Raw genomic sequence first — 17,919 nt, 5'->3', positions numbered from 1 at the left:
CGTAAACCGTGTGCAAACCGTATTCAGCCCCTTGAACAAAAGGAAAAGCGATCAAGTGAAATACTCGGTCACGTCTAAATTGATTGACTTGTGAGTCAGCATTTCTTATAGAAACTGCATAATACCTGTGCGTTTATGAAATAGTAAAGTCAATTTTTCCTAGAAATAAATCGTGCTTCGTTTTCGTTTCAAACCAATTTCAGCATTAGTTGCTTTGGCGGCTACAAAGATAAAAAACAAACAAACACAGAAGTGATGAAAACAGTGGCAGGAAATTCCACCGAAAAAAATATTAGCATCTCTGTGAGTACTTTGGCGGGAACTCTATCCTATCTTCGTGAAGCATATGATGTTTTCAAATACCACACCGAGACCAGAGGAATGATAATACAATAACATAAATCTTTATTATATATTACTTTCTCTCTGTCTTCGTTGTTATTTCTAATGTATGTATGCTCTCAGTCTCTGTAAGAATATGATACGTCTTTCATTGCTGTTCAATTCATCATGAGGAGTACACATTGATATCCGACTTCGAGCTTTCATTGTCCAATGAGTTTTACTTAAAGAATAAAACCCATAGACGTCAATGTCTCCACGTCTTGTTGAAATTTTAATACTGTTTTTCAAGGGATTCAACCCAGCGTGCTTTGTTTACAGAGAAGGATGAATGAGAAGTGCTGGGGAGTGAAATCATTTTGGCCTCGTAGAAATTCACTCCAGGATTGGGGAAATCAGAGTGTCTTTTTATATTTAGTCAACGTGTGGACATAAGTGTGTGTTTGTTATCATATTGCTGCTTTTTGAGAGAGGGAAATATCTAAGGAGAAACAGGACAGCTAGCAGGTCAGAGTACGATGGAGTAAGAATAACAACACGGCGCGGACTAAGTATACCGAAGGGATACCATAATATCACAGACACAAACACACACAGAGAGAGAGAGAGAGAGAGAGAGAACACACACACACTTTAACAGGGGCGGATCCAGGAATTCTGTAAAGGGGGGGGGCGTGACTAATTATTTCTGGTACCACTTCCGGGTTTCATTTCATTTTTTTTTCTTTTTATTTCTTTTGTTTTTAATGAAAAATAAGGGGGGCGTGCGCCGGTTGCGCCCCCCCTCTAGATCCGCCACTGCTTTAACTCAAACGAAATGATAGTAGGCAGAATGAAAGAGAGTGGAGGAACACATCTTCGTACTTTTTTTAGTAGTTATAGGCATGATAGGAGCTAGATATATCCGGTTTTACAAGGGAGGAAGATATGATTTCAGGAAAGCTGAGCAGTGGAAATGGATGCTGTGCATGTTAAAGGGATTGTACGGTATTGGTGGAGATGAGAAAGGGGCTTTTAACTTTTCGCAAGATACCAAGAAAACTTTTATCAAATAGTATAGAGCATACCATTTTAAGAGAAATTCTAAGTTTATTTGACAAAAATCGGGTTTGGAATGACTGAAAATTCCAAAAACAAAGTAAAACAAAGCGATTGTAATAAAGTGTGGATCCCACACTTCTTAGAATCGCTCTGTTTTGGATATCTTAGCCATTTCGAAATCAATTTTCATCAAATAAACGTTGAATTCCTGATGGGATTACATGCTCTTTCATATTTCATAAGAGGTTTCTCATTTTCTCACCAAAAATGTTAGAAACCTGAAATTAGGTCTCAACCAAAACTATACGATCCCTTCAAAGTGTTCATGGGTTGAAGGCTTGTAAGAATGAAAGTATATGTCGTGGAACGTGAAGTTACTTTCAATTTCAAATATTATAGGAGCAAAAAACGTACAGATATCAAACCATGAATAAGCAAGAAGGCAAATAAGTGTTGAAAAAACAACAACAATAAGATGTTGAACCGACAAAGAAAGGAAGTGCAGAGTTGTGGGCAAAAGAATGATGAGCCCGGGTATTTATGCATTCACTCTACCATTTACTGCACCAACCGAAGATAGAAAACACGTCATTCGAAAAGAAATAGGGGATCACGGATGATAAAGCCTCAAGAAGATCTCAAAGAAAGTACAAGGAAGTTACATAAAAATAAACAGAGACGTTGATTAAGGAAGGCCGACAGCAGCAAACACATTATCATACCCACCTCAAATGCCTACAGACCTCATGAGTTCTACAAGAGGAAGGACATCTCTTTAAAAGTTTTTTTTTTCTAGTTCCAGCTGAAAATAGCATTCTTTACCCCACTTGACTATGGAAACACGAAAATGATGTAAACTAAAAAAAAAAAAAAAGAAAGCAAAAACGAAAACAAAAACGTTGTCGTTGCCGTTGCCGTTGTCAAGCCCGTATCAAAATATGTAATGACTTTCCGAGTTGCATTATTTTAACATGCCATTTCACATCAGGATCATGTTTCGACGGTATCGATAAACTTTTATCAGATTTGCCATAATTTTGATCATACGATAAACTTTTTATTTTCGAGCCCGTCCCCTTTGGTGGCTCTTCGTTAACGAAAAAAAAAAGTCAATACTTCAAATACATTATTGACATCAATACGAGATATTGTCAATAAGATTCAGAAATACAGATTACCTGGGTCCTGTTAACTGTTAACTAACATGGGAAATACATCGAGCCAAACAATGAAACTAAAGTTGGGACAGATTCAGATCAGATCCAGTTTTGAAGGATGCACAGACATTCAAGGTGTATCCTAGAGCTTGACAAGATTAGTGCAGATATTGTTCTCAAATGGTTTTAATAGTAAAAAAAAAGTTCCTAACTTCTCAGGACTGATTAATCCCAGAAGTGTTCCGAGGAGCAGTCAAAATAAACTCAGGATTGACTTCAGAGCTTAGGGAAACAGGCCCCTGGAACTTCTCGTTGTCAAGGTTCCTGCCTTGTCAGACAGCAAGGCAGCAGTCACACTTGGTCTGGGGTCCCCAGACTGAGGAAGAAAAAAAAAAAAAGAGCAATATGCTATGGGCGCAGCAATCTCATGACGAGATTTTGCATACACCGTTCGCGAGGTTCAGAGAAGCGTGCTGTTTGGGCTCTTACTACTACCAGGACGCCACCACTTGCAGCTTGTGGTGAAAAACGAAGTCGAGTGCCTCCTTTAATATAAAAAGACAGTGTGTGCTCTGCATGTCTGCCACACGTCGTGTCATACTACTCGTCGAATTTTCAGCGGCACACAGGCGTGTTACCAAAGGCTATAATCTTAATGAATGGCTTCAGGTATAGTTGGCGAAACCGTCCTTATGCAGTTAATTAGGGAGCATTGCTGCTGGATTGATTGAGTGAAACTTTTGGAAGATAATTCTTTTCCCTTGTTTTTCTAGTTTCATTTTTACCCATCCGCCATTAATAAAGTGTGGTTATTATTGGAGTACATTCATAATCATTCATGCGATTGGACGTGTCATTTACCCACAACATGAAAGGCCTTCCACACACACAACCTTTCTCACGCTGTTGTTTGCCTTGTGCCTGGTTAAGAGCTCTCTGCACAATGTGAAAGGGCACTTCAGAATCACATGATCAAAGCAGTAATTCAGTTTTATGATGCACATGAAATCGTTTGTCCTATATGATCATGAGCAAATATGTTGGTATCTACAACATTTTACGACGTATGCTGTACAATGAATATAATAGAAATGGTAGAAGAAACGATAAAAATGATGATAATAGCGAAGCCGTTTTGAGGAACTTTCCTATGACTGTTATCCTTGCATTACATGGTAGTCATGTGACATCTGATCATAGTTAATGGAGAACACACGTTCATCAAATGTTCACGAATCACACATTGCATTAAAACCAGTTGACACTCTCTGCTACAAGACATTTTACCCCTACCTAAATAGAATGTTGTTAAGATGATCTAGGGGGAAAAAAAACAGAAAGACAGATGGTTGTAGACATACCAAGAGGATCAAGCTTTGTTCCCGGCTTTGTTAGAAATAGTTGAACATCCACAAGAATTACTGTCATTCACTACAGCTTTAATATGCAACGATGAATTACAATGGCCCCCTTAACCAGCCTCTCCCACACGTCACAATTCATGTAAGAGATCTGTTAATGGAAGTGACTACATGGGTAAGTCACTTATATCTCTTCTGATTGAAATCGCCAAGTGGTAACTCCTCCCACTTTATTACGATAAATTTGCCTAAAATTATGCAAAATGCAATGTCCATGGCGACGTCCCAGAAGAAGAAGGCCAAATATCTACAATCCGCAAGTGATCACTACCACACAATCATGTGTGTGTGTACTTTCTAGATTTTTTTTTCTTTTACTTTGGGTTGACTGACGAGATAGGCTGAGTCACTCAAGGTTGCTGGGACTGATAGGAAGGTCTTATATGCATTTCTAGCATTTTCGAAGATTTAGAATGATGGGGCAGCCGAAAATATAAAGTATTGACCATAATATGCTCTTGTAACAATCATTCTAAGATACAAAAAATCTTGAGCCATGGTAAACTATTGGTCAAATAATATTGGCAGGAAGAAACCGCCGCGATGTCAACATTTTGAGCCGATCCCGAAACCGTAATGCTCACCTGCGCACATAGCTGATTGGTGCTCGAAGGGGCACGCCTTGTATCGGTATCGCACGAGTCAACCTGATATCGGGCTATTATACACAATTGTCTACCAGCACCAAGCCTCATTATTCTTTCCGGTTATCACAGAGTTGACTGTAGAAGACAAGTCATCTCCGTCTCATACCTTTGTCTTGCTCCTGTGGGTGACGTGAACAAAGAACAGCTCACACAAAATGCGTGAAATTGTGCATGTGCAGGCCGGCCAGTGTGGAAACCAGATTGGAGCAAAGGTGAGAAGTCCTCCATTTAACTTTTTTTGACCAGATATCGTTGTTGTTTTTAAAGTTTTATATTCAGTAGTATTAATGGCGTGATATCAGCTAAGTATACTTTCTAGGACATATATTCAAAACAAGCAGAAGAAAGAAGAGAGATAGAATGACACTATCAGCTATTTATTTCCGAAAATCATTTATTCAAGGGAACGATGGTACCGAAGGAAATTATCCACAAAATAAGATAATGAAAGGATATCGGGAAAAAAAAAACTTTTGCTCTGTGTTTCTGCAAAGTCGTATTTTCAGGTTTAGCTTTGTGACTCCGGTAACAGGTGCATCGTTTAAGAACATCCTGAAACCTAAAAGTCAGAAATATTCGAAGATTGTACATACTGGTAACTCCAAAAATAGCTATGTCGTTAAACCATCACTCGAGGCTAATTGTATGAGAATCTTTCATTTTATCAAATATTGACCTAAATGTCCTACCAAGTTTCGTTCCTGCAAGAGTTTTATGAAAATTTGTGACGCGAATCTTTTTCGGCATTGCCTAGTGTTCAAAGTTAAATCACACTATACAACGCGATCAACCTTTTAGGCACTAGGTATATTTTCATTTCTCCTTACATGTTTAAACTCTTTTAACAGTTCTGGGAGGTTATCTCTGACGAGCACGGCATCGACCCGACTGGAACTTACCATGGCGACTCCGACCTCCAGCTAGAGCGCATCAACGTCTACTACAATGAGGCCACTGGAGGCAAGTATGTCCCCAGGGCAGTGCTCGTCGACCTCGAGCCCGGCACCATGGACTCCGTCCGAGCCGGACCATTTGGTCAGATCTTCAGACCGGACAACTTTACCTTCGGCCAGAGCGGAGCAGGTAACAACTGGGCCAAGGGACACTACACGGAGGGAGCCGAGCTGGTCGACTCCGTGCTCGATGTCGTCAGGAAGGAATCTGAGAGTTGCGACTGCCTTCAGGTAACCTAAGCTGCATTTCCTCTGCCAGTAATGCAAATTCTGCCCATCATGAAAGACTATGATTCATGTGTCCAATTTTTAGATTTGAAGCAGTTAAAGAAATTAAATCTGCAGTTTCTTTTCTTGTCAAATATTGCTAAAAGTTTTTATAACATTTCATTCATAAAGTGTCATGAACATCTCCAGATGTGATGTCAAAGCTCTGGAAGAAAATGTTATTATTTCTTATCTCGCTACATACAGGGCTTTCAGCTAACGCACTCTCTTGGAGGTGGTACTGGTTCCGGTATGGGCACATTGCTGATCAGCAAGATCCGAGAGGAATACCCAGACCGCATCATGACGTCCTTCAGCGTTGTTCCTTCACCGAAGGTTTCAGACACTGTTGTTGAGCCGTACAATGCAACCTTATCAATCCACCAACTGGTCGAAAACACAGACGAAACATTCTGCATCGACAACGAAGCCCTCTACGACATCTGCTTCAGGACCCTCAAGCTCACCACACCAACCTACGGTGACTTGAATCATCTGGTGTCTGCTACCATGAGTGGTGTCACCACCTGCCTCAGGTTCCCTGGACAGCTTAACGCCGATCTCCGTAAGCTGGCAGTCAACATGGTTCCTTTCCCTCGTCTCCATTTCTTCATCCCAGGCTTCGCTCCTCTGACCAGCCGTGGAAGCCAACAGTACCGTGCCCTCACCGTTCCCGAGCTGACTCAGCAGATGTTCGACGCCAAGAACATGATGGCAGCCTGCGACCCTCGACATGGCCGCTACCTCACCGTTGCCGCAATGTTCCGTGGTCGCATGTCCATGAAGGAGGTCGACGAGCAGATGCTGAATGTCCAGAACAAGAACAGCAGCTACTTCGTTGAGTGGATCCCCAACAACGTCAAGACCGCTGTCTGTGACATCCCCCCACGTGGTCTCAAGATGGCCGCCACCTTCATTGGCAACAGCACCGCCATCCAGGAGCTCTTCAAGCGCATCTCCGAGCAGTTCACCGCCATGTTCAGGCGAAAGGCTTTCCTCCACTGGTACACCGGTGAGGGCATGGACGAGATGGAGTTCACTGAGGCTGAGAGCAACATGAACGACTTGGTGTCCGAGTACCAGCAGTACCAGGACGCCACCGCTGAGGAGGAGGGCGAGTTTGACGAAGAGGAGGAGGAAGACAACATGCAGCAGCAGGAGGAGGTGTAGGATTGCTTGGATCCTTGCAATCAATGACGAAACCTATGATCTCTATCATGACTTTTTCACAATCTTCGGTCAATCTGGAAAAAAAAAAAGAGCATTGCTCCAGTATGTGAATAAGTATACATATTTGACTAGATATTTTCGGGAACATAGCCAAAAATATACATATCAACCAGGAGTAAAACCGACCAAAAAGAAATGAACGATGAATAATGAACAATAATGCATGCCATCCATCCAGTTCAGTTGAAATGATCATGTGCTATCGAAACAAATCTCTCTCAGATGAGGAAGCATCGAATGTATTTATTCACAATAATTATAGAATCGAACTGCGGGATACATACAGAAGGCTCAAAACGATGTTTCTATGTCCTGGACCAAACAACAAAAGTAAAGCTTCAATGAGTAACCATGAGCACACAATGAAATGTTTGTGAACTGCTGAAGATGAGCCTGTAAAACTAAAACGTGACAACTTGTAAATTCAAGCAGAAAATCTACACACTTCAAGTTTCATCGATCTTCTTTCATCGACCTTCTTCTTCCGCTCTGACGGATGAATCGCAATAAAATAAGAGAAAAATCCAGCGTAAAGAATATAGCAGTTTTTGAGCATAATATATAACTAGCAAGTGTAAACCTGTCCTCGAGTATGACAGTGTGTGTGTTTTTTGTTTTATTTGTGTGTGTGTGTGTGTGTGTGTGTGTGTGAGGGAGAGGGGGAGACAGATCGAGTGTGTGTGGGTGTGTATGTGTTTATGTACGTGTGTGGATGTGGCTGTGTGTGAACAGAAAGAGGGGTAGGGACGATACGCAACGAACACACAAAACAGATAATGAATGCAATGGAGGCCATACTCAATAGACATAATGAGCATATCCACGCATACATTAAATTACATGATTCATTTGTTCATTCATTCAGTAATGGACAATTCACGTTACAAAGTTCAATATTCCACATTGCAGTAATGATCAGTGTCATACATTTGACCTTCATGCATTTCTATACGAATCATGGCAGTAGAACCAGGAAAACGGATCAGGGACAAACTGCAAACATATTGGATATATCCACATGAATCTCATTAGGCGACATTAAAGTGCTGGTACAGTTTCGGTTAGAGGGGCTTGAGGTTTCCAACATTTTTCGATGATGATTTTTTTTTTTTTTGTGACAATGAGAAACCCCTTATGAAATATGAAAGAGCATATAATTCTAGGAGGAATTCAAAGTGTATTGATGAAAATGGTTTTGAAATAGCTGAGATATCCAAAACAAAGCAATCACGATAAAAGATAGCGCCCTACCTTTTATTTGGATGGCTTTGTTTTACTTTAGGAGTTTTTTTTTATATCTCAGCCATTTCAAAATCAGTTTTTATCAAATATCCGTTTAATTCCTCTTAGAATTGTACGCTTTTTTTTAACACTTTACAAATTGATTTTGAAGTATCTCATGAAAAGTTAATTTTTATCTCGGCCAACACTATATCATCCCTTTAAACGGCCTGTGCTGGTCTCTGGTCATGTGACCAGGGCGCTTATAATATGGCACTCTTCACGTGGGTAATAGTCTTTACAGATCTCTGCAGAGTTGAGCAGATGCCAGGTAAAAACAAACAAATAACCAGAGGAAGAAAGATCACTGGGGTTGTATGCTTGAAACTTGTCCCGCGGCAAGGCAAACATATAATAGTTAAAGGGATGATACAGTATTGGTGGAGATGAGAATTGGGCTTTAACATTTTGCAAGACACCAAGAAAACACTTATGATATAGTACAGAGTATACCATTTTAAGGGGAATTCAAAGTTTATTTGATGAAAATCGGGCTTGGAATGACTGAAACATCCAAAAACAAAGTAAAACAAAGCAATCGTAAATACAGTGTGGGTCCCACACTTTATTAGAATCGCTCTTTTTGGATATATCAGCCATTTCAAAACCAATTTACATCAAATAAACGTTGAATTCCTCATAGAATTACATGCTCTTTCATATTTCATAAAGGGTTTCTCATTATCTCACCAAAAAAATGTTAGAAACCTGAAGTTAAGTCTCAACCAAAATATACGATCCCTTTAAGATTGTCAGATGTCAATATGGCAGAGGCGAATCTTTTAGAGTTAATTCATCACATGAAATTGAATTGAAAATATTGATTCTAATTTTAACAAGGAAGTTTTTACCAGTGGCACTTACGTCTTCTTTATTTGTCAATTTATTGATTTTAACTCTAACATTCTTACCTCACTCCTTTTTTCACCTTTAATGTTTCAAATTCTGATATTTTTATTACCGGTGACATTTTTATGGCTGAAAGTTTCCCGTGTTATTTCGGGGTTTTTTTTTCATCTCAGATGTTTTTACTTCTGGATTCTGGATTTTCACATCAGGCGAAGTTGGTCAGAGCAATCAGGAGGGTGGGAACCACCTGGTCTGAGTATTTGAAGAGTATCAAGAGCTACCTTTGAGAAAGAGAATTGTAACATTGTCTCTTTTTTTAATCTGACGAATGGAAGCAGTTTGTTGAAGCCTTCATATTCATACAAGTCTGAAATATTTCAGACACTCCTTATGTGTCATATTAGATGATTAACAGACGATTAATAGACGGTTATAAATACTCCTTCATCCTTATGTAATATAAAATATTCATATAATGTGTATAATATGATATTTAATCGTTACATGCGTTCATTGTGGACAAGAAAAACACACGTCCTGTTGGAGTTTCCTTCACTTAGACTCCCCTTGCTTTTAACAAATTCATGCAGTGCATATATGCAAAAGTTAACTGAAGGTGAAAATACACGCATATACTCAAGACAAGCACACACACAAACACACTATGTAGGAACCGTGTAGCAATTACCGGACAACCATGCAGCCTCATCCAAGCTTATCAGCCCATCATGTGGAGCCTCTCTATATCGTGATATTGCTGAATTATATATGGTTTTAGATAATGAAGAGGCAATGAATATGAAGCGAGGTTCCGCACTTTTTTTCCCAGTCAAGGACATGCATGCCCAGAGCTCCGAAAAGCATGTGTCGTTCGACTGCCTAGGCGCCACTTCAGCGAGGGCGATTTGTTTACCCTGGATACTCCCTAGCAACGCATTTCTCGGACCTACCTCCTCGATTGCTCCCACGCTGCCCGATACTTGAACTTCTACAACAAATATATTTGCTGGTAACTGAAAGGGTAAGTGCAATTAATGGTGGAGATATAGACCAATTTTGATAATTAAATCTATGTTCCCTTAAGCACACAGTCACTAATATGTGGAGAAAAACTAAACAAAACTAATATGGTATCTTGGAATCTCTTCATTTTCGCTTTCTAATGGAAAATGGCGAATAGGGATAGATCGAAAGACCATGATGTCGTCCTATTAAGCAGGCCTTTTGCAGTGTTAAATTTTATTATGTTCACATGTCATATTTAATTTGATATCAACGTCGATGGCCGATGTGATATGATGTTTAAAAAAAGCAACTGTTGTCAATACTCCACTATTACTGTGACACCACTGCAACAATTGCATCATTTTTTATGGCAAGTTCATATTATCTATTCTTTTCCCTTCTCATTCCTTTTGTAACATTGATTTTTGACCCCATGCACGCACACATACATACATGAACACCACATTGAACACACACACTTGTACACACACACACACACATTCACTGCTAACGTTCCGCGGCCCCTGTATTTCTATTACATTTTATACTACGGAGGCTTACATTATTTACCTGTGAATTAAAAATGAATTGCCTTGACAAAGGTGATTTCTTTCCAAGGAAATCCGCAGTCGTTGCGAAATATCAACGGCGTTTTCAACGTGCTTGCCTTACTTGTGCAATAAATGCGTGTCATTAGTAATATATGAGTTGATGATACCAATTACTACGATATTTTCAAGTGTTATATAGGGAAAGGCAATTTAAGTGTTTAAGCTGCAGGGAGGAGCTCATGTTGAAAAATCAATTAAATTCAATGAACGTATGGGCACCATTGCCAAATGGCGCTTCTCAGCATATCGCCACATGTGGAGTGGTACCAGACTTCCAATTACTGCTGTTCACGTGATCACGTGGTTGCCATAGCGAAGCTCGTGGTTTTTCACACGCTTAACTACCTTAATCACCATTGCGGTTGTGTGTGTCGGACCCAGTCATTATGAGCTGCCACACCTCGGTTGAGGGATCGCCTGCGAATACAGCCCAGTAAGGAGACAAGCAACCATCCAGTTATCACACGAAATACTATGAAAACAAGCCATATTTGGGTTTTGGTTTCCGTTGATCCCTGAATTTATGTGTGTTCATCTGTGTATATGTTTTTCTATGTCTGTGAGTCTGTGTGTCTGTGTTATAGGTGATTAACAGATAACCTCAGCCACAATTTCTCCGTCATTTACTCTTGAAGATTCTCTCGAGGTCCGACTACACATCCTCTCGCTCCTAAAAATTGTGCATCGTTTTGATAGGTGTGTTTCTTCAAGCTCTCAACATGCGTGAAATTGTCCATCTCCAAACCGGCCAATGCGGGAATCAAATTGGGTCAAAGGTAAGCATTGCGACGACCGAACTTAACAATAATTGTTTCACATTTGCGCCAACTTCCTGCTATATTGGAGTTTTACTGTGGTTGAGTTATAGATTTCGAACGTTACAAGTCACGTGTAACGCCGTTAATTTGTATGTTGAACTAATGTTGTCGTTTTTCATGTTTCAGCGGAAGATAAAAAGTACGTTCTTTCGATAATTACATAGCTACTCTACTGTACACCTTAAAAAAAGACAACCAATGGCTAGATCAAACATGCGTGACGAACACATTTTGTGCATTTACATCTTTTCCTATATGTTTGTGTCAGTAAAAGAAACTTTCATAATTCGTATTAGCATGAGGATTAATTCCTCCAACAGTCCAAGATGACCCGTTTTGAAGTAGATATGGAAAGGATGGTTTATTTTTTCATTATTTGCGTGCTTTTCTTGGCATGGCCGTTCGACAAATGATAGTCTTGTAGAGAAAGATATTTGGATGAAAAATTTAGATATCTGCAGATTTCTTTTTTTTTTTTTAATCCTACTTTTGATTTCCGGTGGAGTTCTTAGTTTATTTTTTTTTTTTGTCAAAAATAAAATCGGGATAATTTGTTGAAGTCATAGGTTAAACGCATTTTGACATCTTGGAAAACTACTCATCCAAACTACTGAACCCCTTACCCCCCCCCCCCCCCCAAATAAAAAAAGAAGAAGAAGAAGAAGAAGACCTTTTTTTTCTAAGTTAAATCACTGTAGCCATTTCGGTTTAGGACTGTATTTGCTAATGATAAAAGAGGTGAAGATCTGTTATTTCTTACATTCTTAGTGTCGGGTGTTTGCTTGCTTTCATCAGTGATTGTAATTCAATATTTCACGATGGAAACGTCTGTCCTTCAGGGGCTATGAAGGGATGGAAGTAGCATATGTCGATGTATAATAGGAATCATAGACGGTCGCTTATATGTGTCTATTATTCGCATAACCAAGACATGACAGTGTTTGAATGAATTATACGGAAGTACCTCTCGATGCAGGTGTTTTAGGCACTTTTGCCAAGCAATAAACCAGGCTCGGCCTATAGGTCATGCTCATCTCTTGGTGTTTTCAAATATAGCTTCCTTCAATGCCCTCATTCACGTGTGCGGTTATTCAGCCCTTTCTTTCGTATCCTTTTAGACTTTTCTCAGCGTCGCCTATCGGGGTTCCCTGGAAGATGAAATTACACAGTATAAAGAAAACAAAAATCGTTATTTCAGTCTCGCAGCTGCCGGCAAAGAATCCAAGACCGTCTGAGAACTTGTCCTTGATTACTCTGCCAGCTTAAAAACCTTACAGCTGCTATGGTGATGCCGATAAAAATCTACAAATTGTTGATTACATGTTAAGTACTTGAAATATATATATATATATATATATAATATATATATATATATATATATATATATATATATATATATATATATATATACAGCGTGAACGCGGGAAGTATGGAATTAATATATATTAATTGAGATTTTTACTGTCATTTAGTGGTGGATAGTAAAACTAATTTAGTTCCGCTGCTTTCAATGTTTCATTTATAGATAGTCGTTCTGATCATTATCACGTAGCTTGAAGAAAAAAGCTGGACTGCATATTTATAGTGGTATGGCTTTATGATATCCTGTATACATGTTTGAATATAAATGTGGAAATGTAAAGACATTTTCACGACAAAGTAGAGGCAAGTTAACACTAATATAAAAAAAAAAAAAAGATCAGCACTTCTTAGAAATATTGTGTTGACAAGGGCTACTAAAGGGAAAATTTGGGTGGGTTTATCGTTTGTGAGAACTTTTATCTATGGGCTATTACAAGAAGAACGTATCACATGTCCAACAAAATTATCATAATTTTCCTATTTCTCGAAAGTTCTGGGAGGTGATTTCTGACGAGCACGGAGTTGACCCAACTGGAACCTACCATGGCGACTCTGACCTCCAGTTAGAGCGAATCAACGTCTACTACAATGAGGCCACTGGAGGCAAGTACGTCCCCAGGGCGGTACTCGTCGACCTGGAACCTGGCACCATGGACTCGGTTCGATCAGGGCCCTTTGGTCAGATCTTCAGACCGGACAACTTTGTCTTCGGCCAGAGTGGAGCAGGTAACAATTGGGCTAAGGGACATTACACGGAAGGAGCCGAGCTGGTGGACACGGTACTGGACGTGGTCAGAAAGGAAGCTGAGAGCTGCGACTGTCTTCAAGTAAGGACCTAGAAAATTAATCCGATCAGTCATTAACGATATCATTGAGTTCAAAGCTTTCTGTTAACCTTCCAACATAACACTACAATTGGATCGATGTGTTCATAAGAGAACTTGCACTTTTATATATTGTCATTTACAGGGCTTCCAGTTGACACACTCTCTTGGAGGTGGTACTGGTTCCGGTATGGGCACACTGCTAATCAGCAAGATCAGGGAAGAATACCCTGATCGTATCATGACCACATTTAGCGTGGTTCCATCACCGAAGGTTTCAGACACTGTGGTGGAACCTTACAACGCCACCCTGTCTGTCCACCAACTGGTCGAGAACACAGATGAGACATTCTGCATCGACAACGAAGCCCTCTACGACATCTGCTTCAGGACCCTCAAGCTCACCACACCAACCTACGGTGACCTCAATCATCTGGTATCTGCCACTATGAGTGGCAGTACTACTTGTCTCAGGTTCCCTGGACAACTCAACGCCGATCTCCGCAAGCTGGCAGTCAACATGGTTCCCTTCCCTCGTCTCCATTTCTTCATCCCAGGCTTCGCTCCTCTGACCAGCCGTGGTAGCCAACAGTACCGTGCTCTCACCGTTCCCGAGCTGACGCAGCAGATGTTCGACGCCAAGAACATGATGGCTGCCTGCGATCCTCGTCATGGTCGTTACCTTACCGTGGCTTCTGTTTTCCGAGGCCGGATGTCAATGAAGGAGGTCGACGAACAGATGCTCAACGTCCAGAACAAGAACAGCAGCTACTTCGTCGAGTGGATCCCCAACAACGTCAAGACCGCCGTCTGTGACATCCCACCACGTGGTCTCAAGATGGCGGCCACTTTCATCGGTAACAGCACCGCCATTCAGGAACTCTTCAAGCGCATCTCTGAGCAGTTCACCGCCATGTTCAGGCGAAAGGCTTTCCTCCACTGGTACACCGGTGAGGGCATGGACGAGATGGAGTTCACTGAGGCTGAGAGCAACATGAACGACTTGGTGTCCGAGTACCAGCAGTACCAGGACGCCACCGCTGAAGAAGAAGGAGAATTCGATGACGAGGAAGAGGAAGACGAAGAGGGCGGGCAACATCAAGCAAACATTTAAGGGTGTGATAGGGTTGCTAGGTTACAAGCAGTGAGAAGTTTAAAAGAGCATTTAATAGCTTCTTACTTCAGAAATTACCGTTTCCTGTCTCAGTCGTGAATTAAATAAGAGAGCTTCGGCAATTCAAATGATCAGAATTTCCACACAAGGAGGATAATATAAACAGTTTGATTGAATGAAGCTAAATAAGTGAAGTCCAAACTTATGATTTACCTTATTCACAAAACTGCATGGAGTGAGCATTCGAAGAGGAATCACCGCGAAAAAAAAGAAAGATTATCATAACTCTAAAGTAGTCAAGATCAATTATTTGAATAGAATTTCACTGTGATATTTACAGGTCTAATACGATTACACAATTTCAATTAATACAAATATAGTGTGTGTCGAGTTTCTTCCCATAATAACAAAAGATACTCCTGTTGTTGTTTTTTTTTTAAGCTGCATGCCTTCTGTATAATGTTTTGTATCTTGCAGGGGTTTTGGCGACGCGCAATAAGGGAGTGAATAAAACTTATTACTGCCACTCTCAGTGAAAAAGAATGCTATGCCCTGATCAATCTGGGCTTTATTAAAAGTTAAAGAGTCTTCTGTTTTGTGGCTTCTGCAGGTTTGTTAGTTTGCCTCCAGCATAGAAAGTGCATCGTAAAATATTGAATATTGTGTTCCCTTTATATCATCCATTAACTGTAATCTAGTATACTGACAAAGATACTTCCCACCTTCCTGATTAGACCCACTGTGAACTGTCAAAAACAAGTGCGAGGGAAACAGATTCCACACATGGTACTCTGCGTATGTGCTCTGGCAGACTTGATTTATTTCATTTTTCTTTAAAAAAAAAGATTGGTTGTTCATCAACCTTTTTGCGCAGTGTCAATGTCAAAGCTATGTTCCTGATAATCCTGACGTTTGAAAGATGTCAAAGTGGTTTGGTTTTGCGTCCAGAAAAACATACAATGAATATAATAGAATCACTTGCACATGGTAAATACTTCCATCGGCGATCGATAAAACAACACAGAAGGCTTCAAAAGCTGAAAAATCGTTGTTAATTTGTGTGCTTTATCTGTACGCCGTGACTGATAAGGAAAAGGCGGGAACACTTTTACTTGCAATTGCAATCATACAAATTACATTTGCAGTGGTAGGAAATGGGTGTGACTGTTACAATCAGAGTCAACTGTACAGTGAGGTTTGTAATCAGTTTCATGGCTTATTGCATGATTTTATGTTGATGTTGTATTTTTGAATGATTAAAGAGCAATATGCAGCAAAATTAGTACAAAACGAAATCACGCAGAGCAATATAGGATTGTATTGTGAATGGGTGCTGATTCACTGTAACAGGTCAAAAGTACGCACGACCCGTGCACAGAACGCTTCATGCATTAGGCACCGTGTATGATACACTCCCAAGGACACTGTCACGTTATTAATTATCCGTGTATGATTATGGCTCTTGGGGTTGTTCAGGGTGAACCTTTGTTAAGCATAGCTTGTCATGCATATACCCGGTTGTATATTGCTCTTATCACTCACATTATGCAATGGGCTCTATGATATCCACAGAGATTAACCAGTAACAGCATTTCAAAAGTGCAATGTTAATTCACGTGAGCAGTGGCTCTGATGAAGAAGGTTCTAGGGGAGCTCAGGTCCTCATCGTATTGATAGACAAAGTAAACTCATACAAACGGACTGGTAGAGGTTTTAGAAAGAATCTGACCTAGAATAAGAAAGTGATGTAATGATAGACTTTCAGCTGTTTTTTTTTTTCGAAACAGTAATATTAGGAACAAATTCATGAACACAATGGAGAGTAGGTGATGTTATTACCTGCTAAGTGTCCCGTTTATTACTAAGTGTCCCATTTACCTCTACATAAATTTCATTACATTTTGCTGTCTTGAAATGGAATAAATGAGAATGATTTATGTCTTTAACATCAAACCATTGTGGTTTTGTAATAATCTATATAACAACAAGCGTATGGTTGTTACCTAGATCGCTCTTCGGTGAAGAAAAAAATAGTGAAAAAACTTGCAAATTCCTCATAGCAAGTCCTATTGTGATGAAACTTTATTTTGTTTATGAGAGCCAACATGGTCATAGTGTGTAATCTCACGTTTAGTATACGTCCCTTCAAAGAGGCCTCCGTGCACAATCTCCATGACTGACTGCTGATGATTGGATAGATTCACAATAATATCCAAACGAACACAAAACCCAGAATTATACAGCCTCGATAATCCTATACAGGTAATACAATTATATTAGCTTTCGGAATGCCTATATGTCTACACTAATCTGACTCATCTGAATTATGGCCCCATGGGGATGGTGGGGAAGACACCCACAGTAAAAATAATGCTGGTAATAACGGAGATATATCAAAGCAGTCCAATTACGTTAACAGCGACTCAGCATACTTCTGATGGCATAATAGGCCCTTCTTCTTACCTTCGGGTCATTAAAAGGACTCCATTTATTGACACGAATCCTTCAAAAGACATCATATCCTGACATAGATCTACATCACTCCGATGTGTTTCTTGTACCAGTTATAAGGGAAATCCTTCTTGAAATATCATGATATATCAAATTCAAGATTCTATAGTGACTTTGTAATTATTACAAATATCAGAATTAATAATTTATAACAAACATAATGAATTTATTTTCTTTTCACCAACACCATACGCGTGATCTCCCCGCCCCCTCCCCAGCTACACCCCAGTCACGAGAGAACGTTACAGTCATGAAAGTGTAGGCCCTATGTATCACACGATGTTATTCGACACATTTTCAATACATCTTCGTGCCATGTATGACACGTTTCCAGACAGGCATTGTTTGCTTTTCATACCCTAACGGTTAATTCCAGTAGTTCCTGTTATTCACAATTTGTTTTCCTGTTTTCTTTACCATTGTTAAGGGTTCTAGGGCTTGTAATGTTTTTCTTCGTTTTGTAGTTTCCTGAACGGCGACATGCAT

General features: G+C 39.9%; 2 protein-coding genes across 2 annotated transcripts; both read left to right on the top strand.

Annotated features, from left to right (window-relative positions):
- The first annotated feature begins 4,730 nt into the window (after positions 1-4,730).
- LOC140238474 (tubulin beta-4B chain-like) lies at positions 4,731-7,124 on the top strand. Its single transcript, XM_072318377.1, has 3 exons — positions 4,731-4,820; positions 5,457-5,792; positions 6,036-7,124. Exons 1-3 carry the CDS (start codon positions 4,764-4,766, stop codon positions 6,996-6,998), a joined length of 1,356 nt encoding a protein of 451 aa, XP_072174478.1. The 5' UTR covers positions 4,731-4,763; the 3' UTR covers positions 6,999-7,124.
- Positions 7,125-11,523: 4,399 nt separating this feature from the next.
- LOC140238601 (tubulin beta-4B chain-like) lies at positions 11,524-14,922 on the top strand. The gene is made up of 3 exons (XM_072318502.1): positions 11,524-11,580; positions 13,476-13,811; positions 13,954-14,922. The coding sequence occupies exons 1-3, from the start codon at positions 11,524-11,526 to the stop codon at positions 14,920-14,922; spliced, it is 1,362 nt and encodes a 453-aa protein (XP_072174603.1).
- The last annotated feature ends 2,997 nt before the right edge of the window (positions 14,923-17,919 follow it).

Source organism: Diadema setosum, chromosome 15 (assembly GCF_964275005.1).
Source record: "Diadema setosum chromosome 15, eeDiaSeto1, whole genome shotgun sequence".
Classification (NCBI taxonomy): Eukaryota; Metazoa; Echinodermata; class Echinoidea; order Diadematoida; family Diadematidae; genus Diadema; species Diadema setosum.
This window is presented reverse-complemented; position numbering and strand designations above follow the sequence as displayed.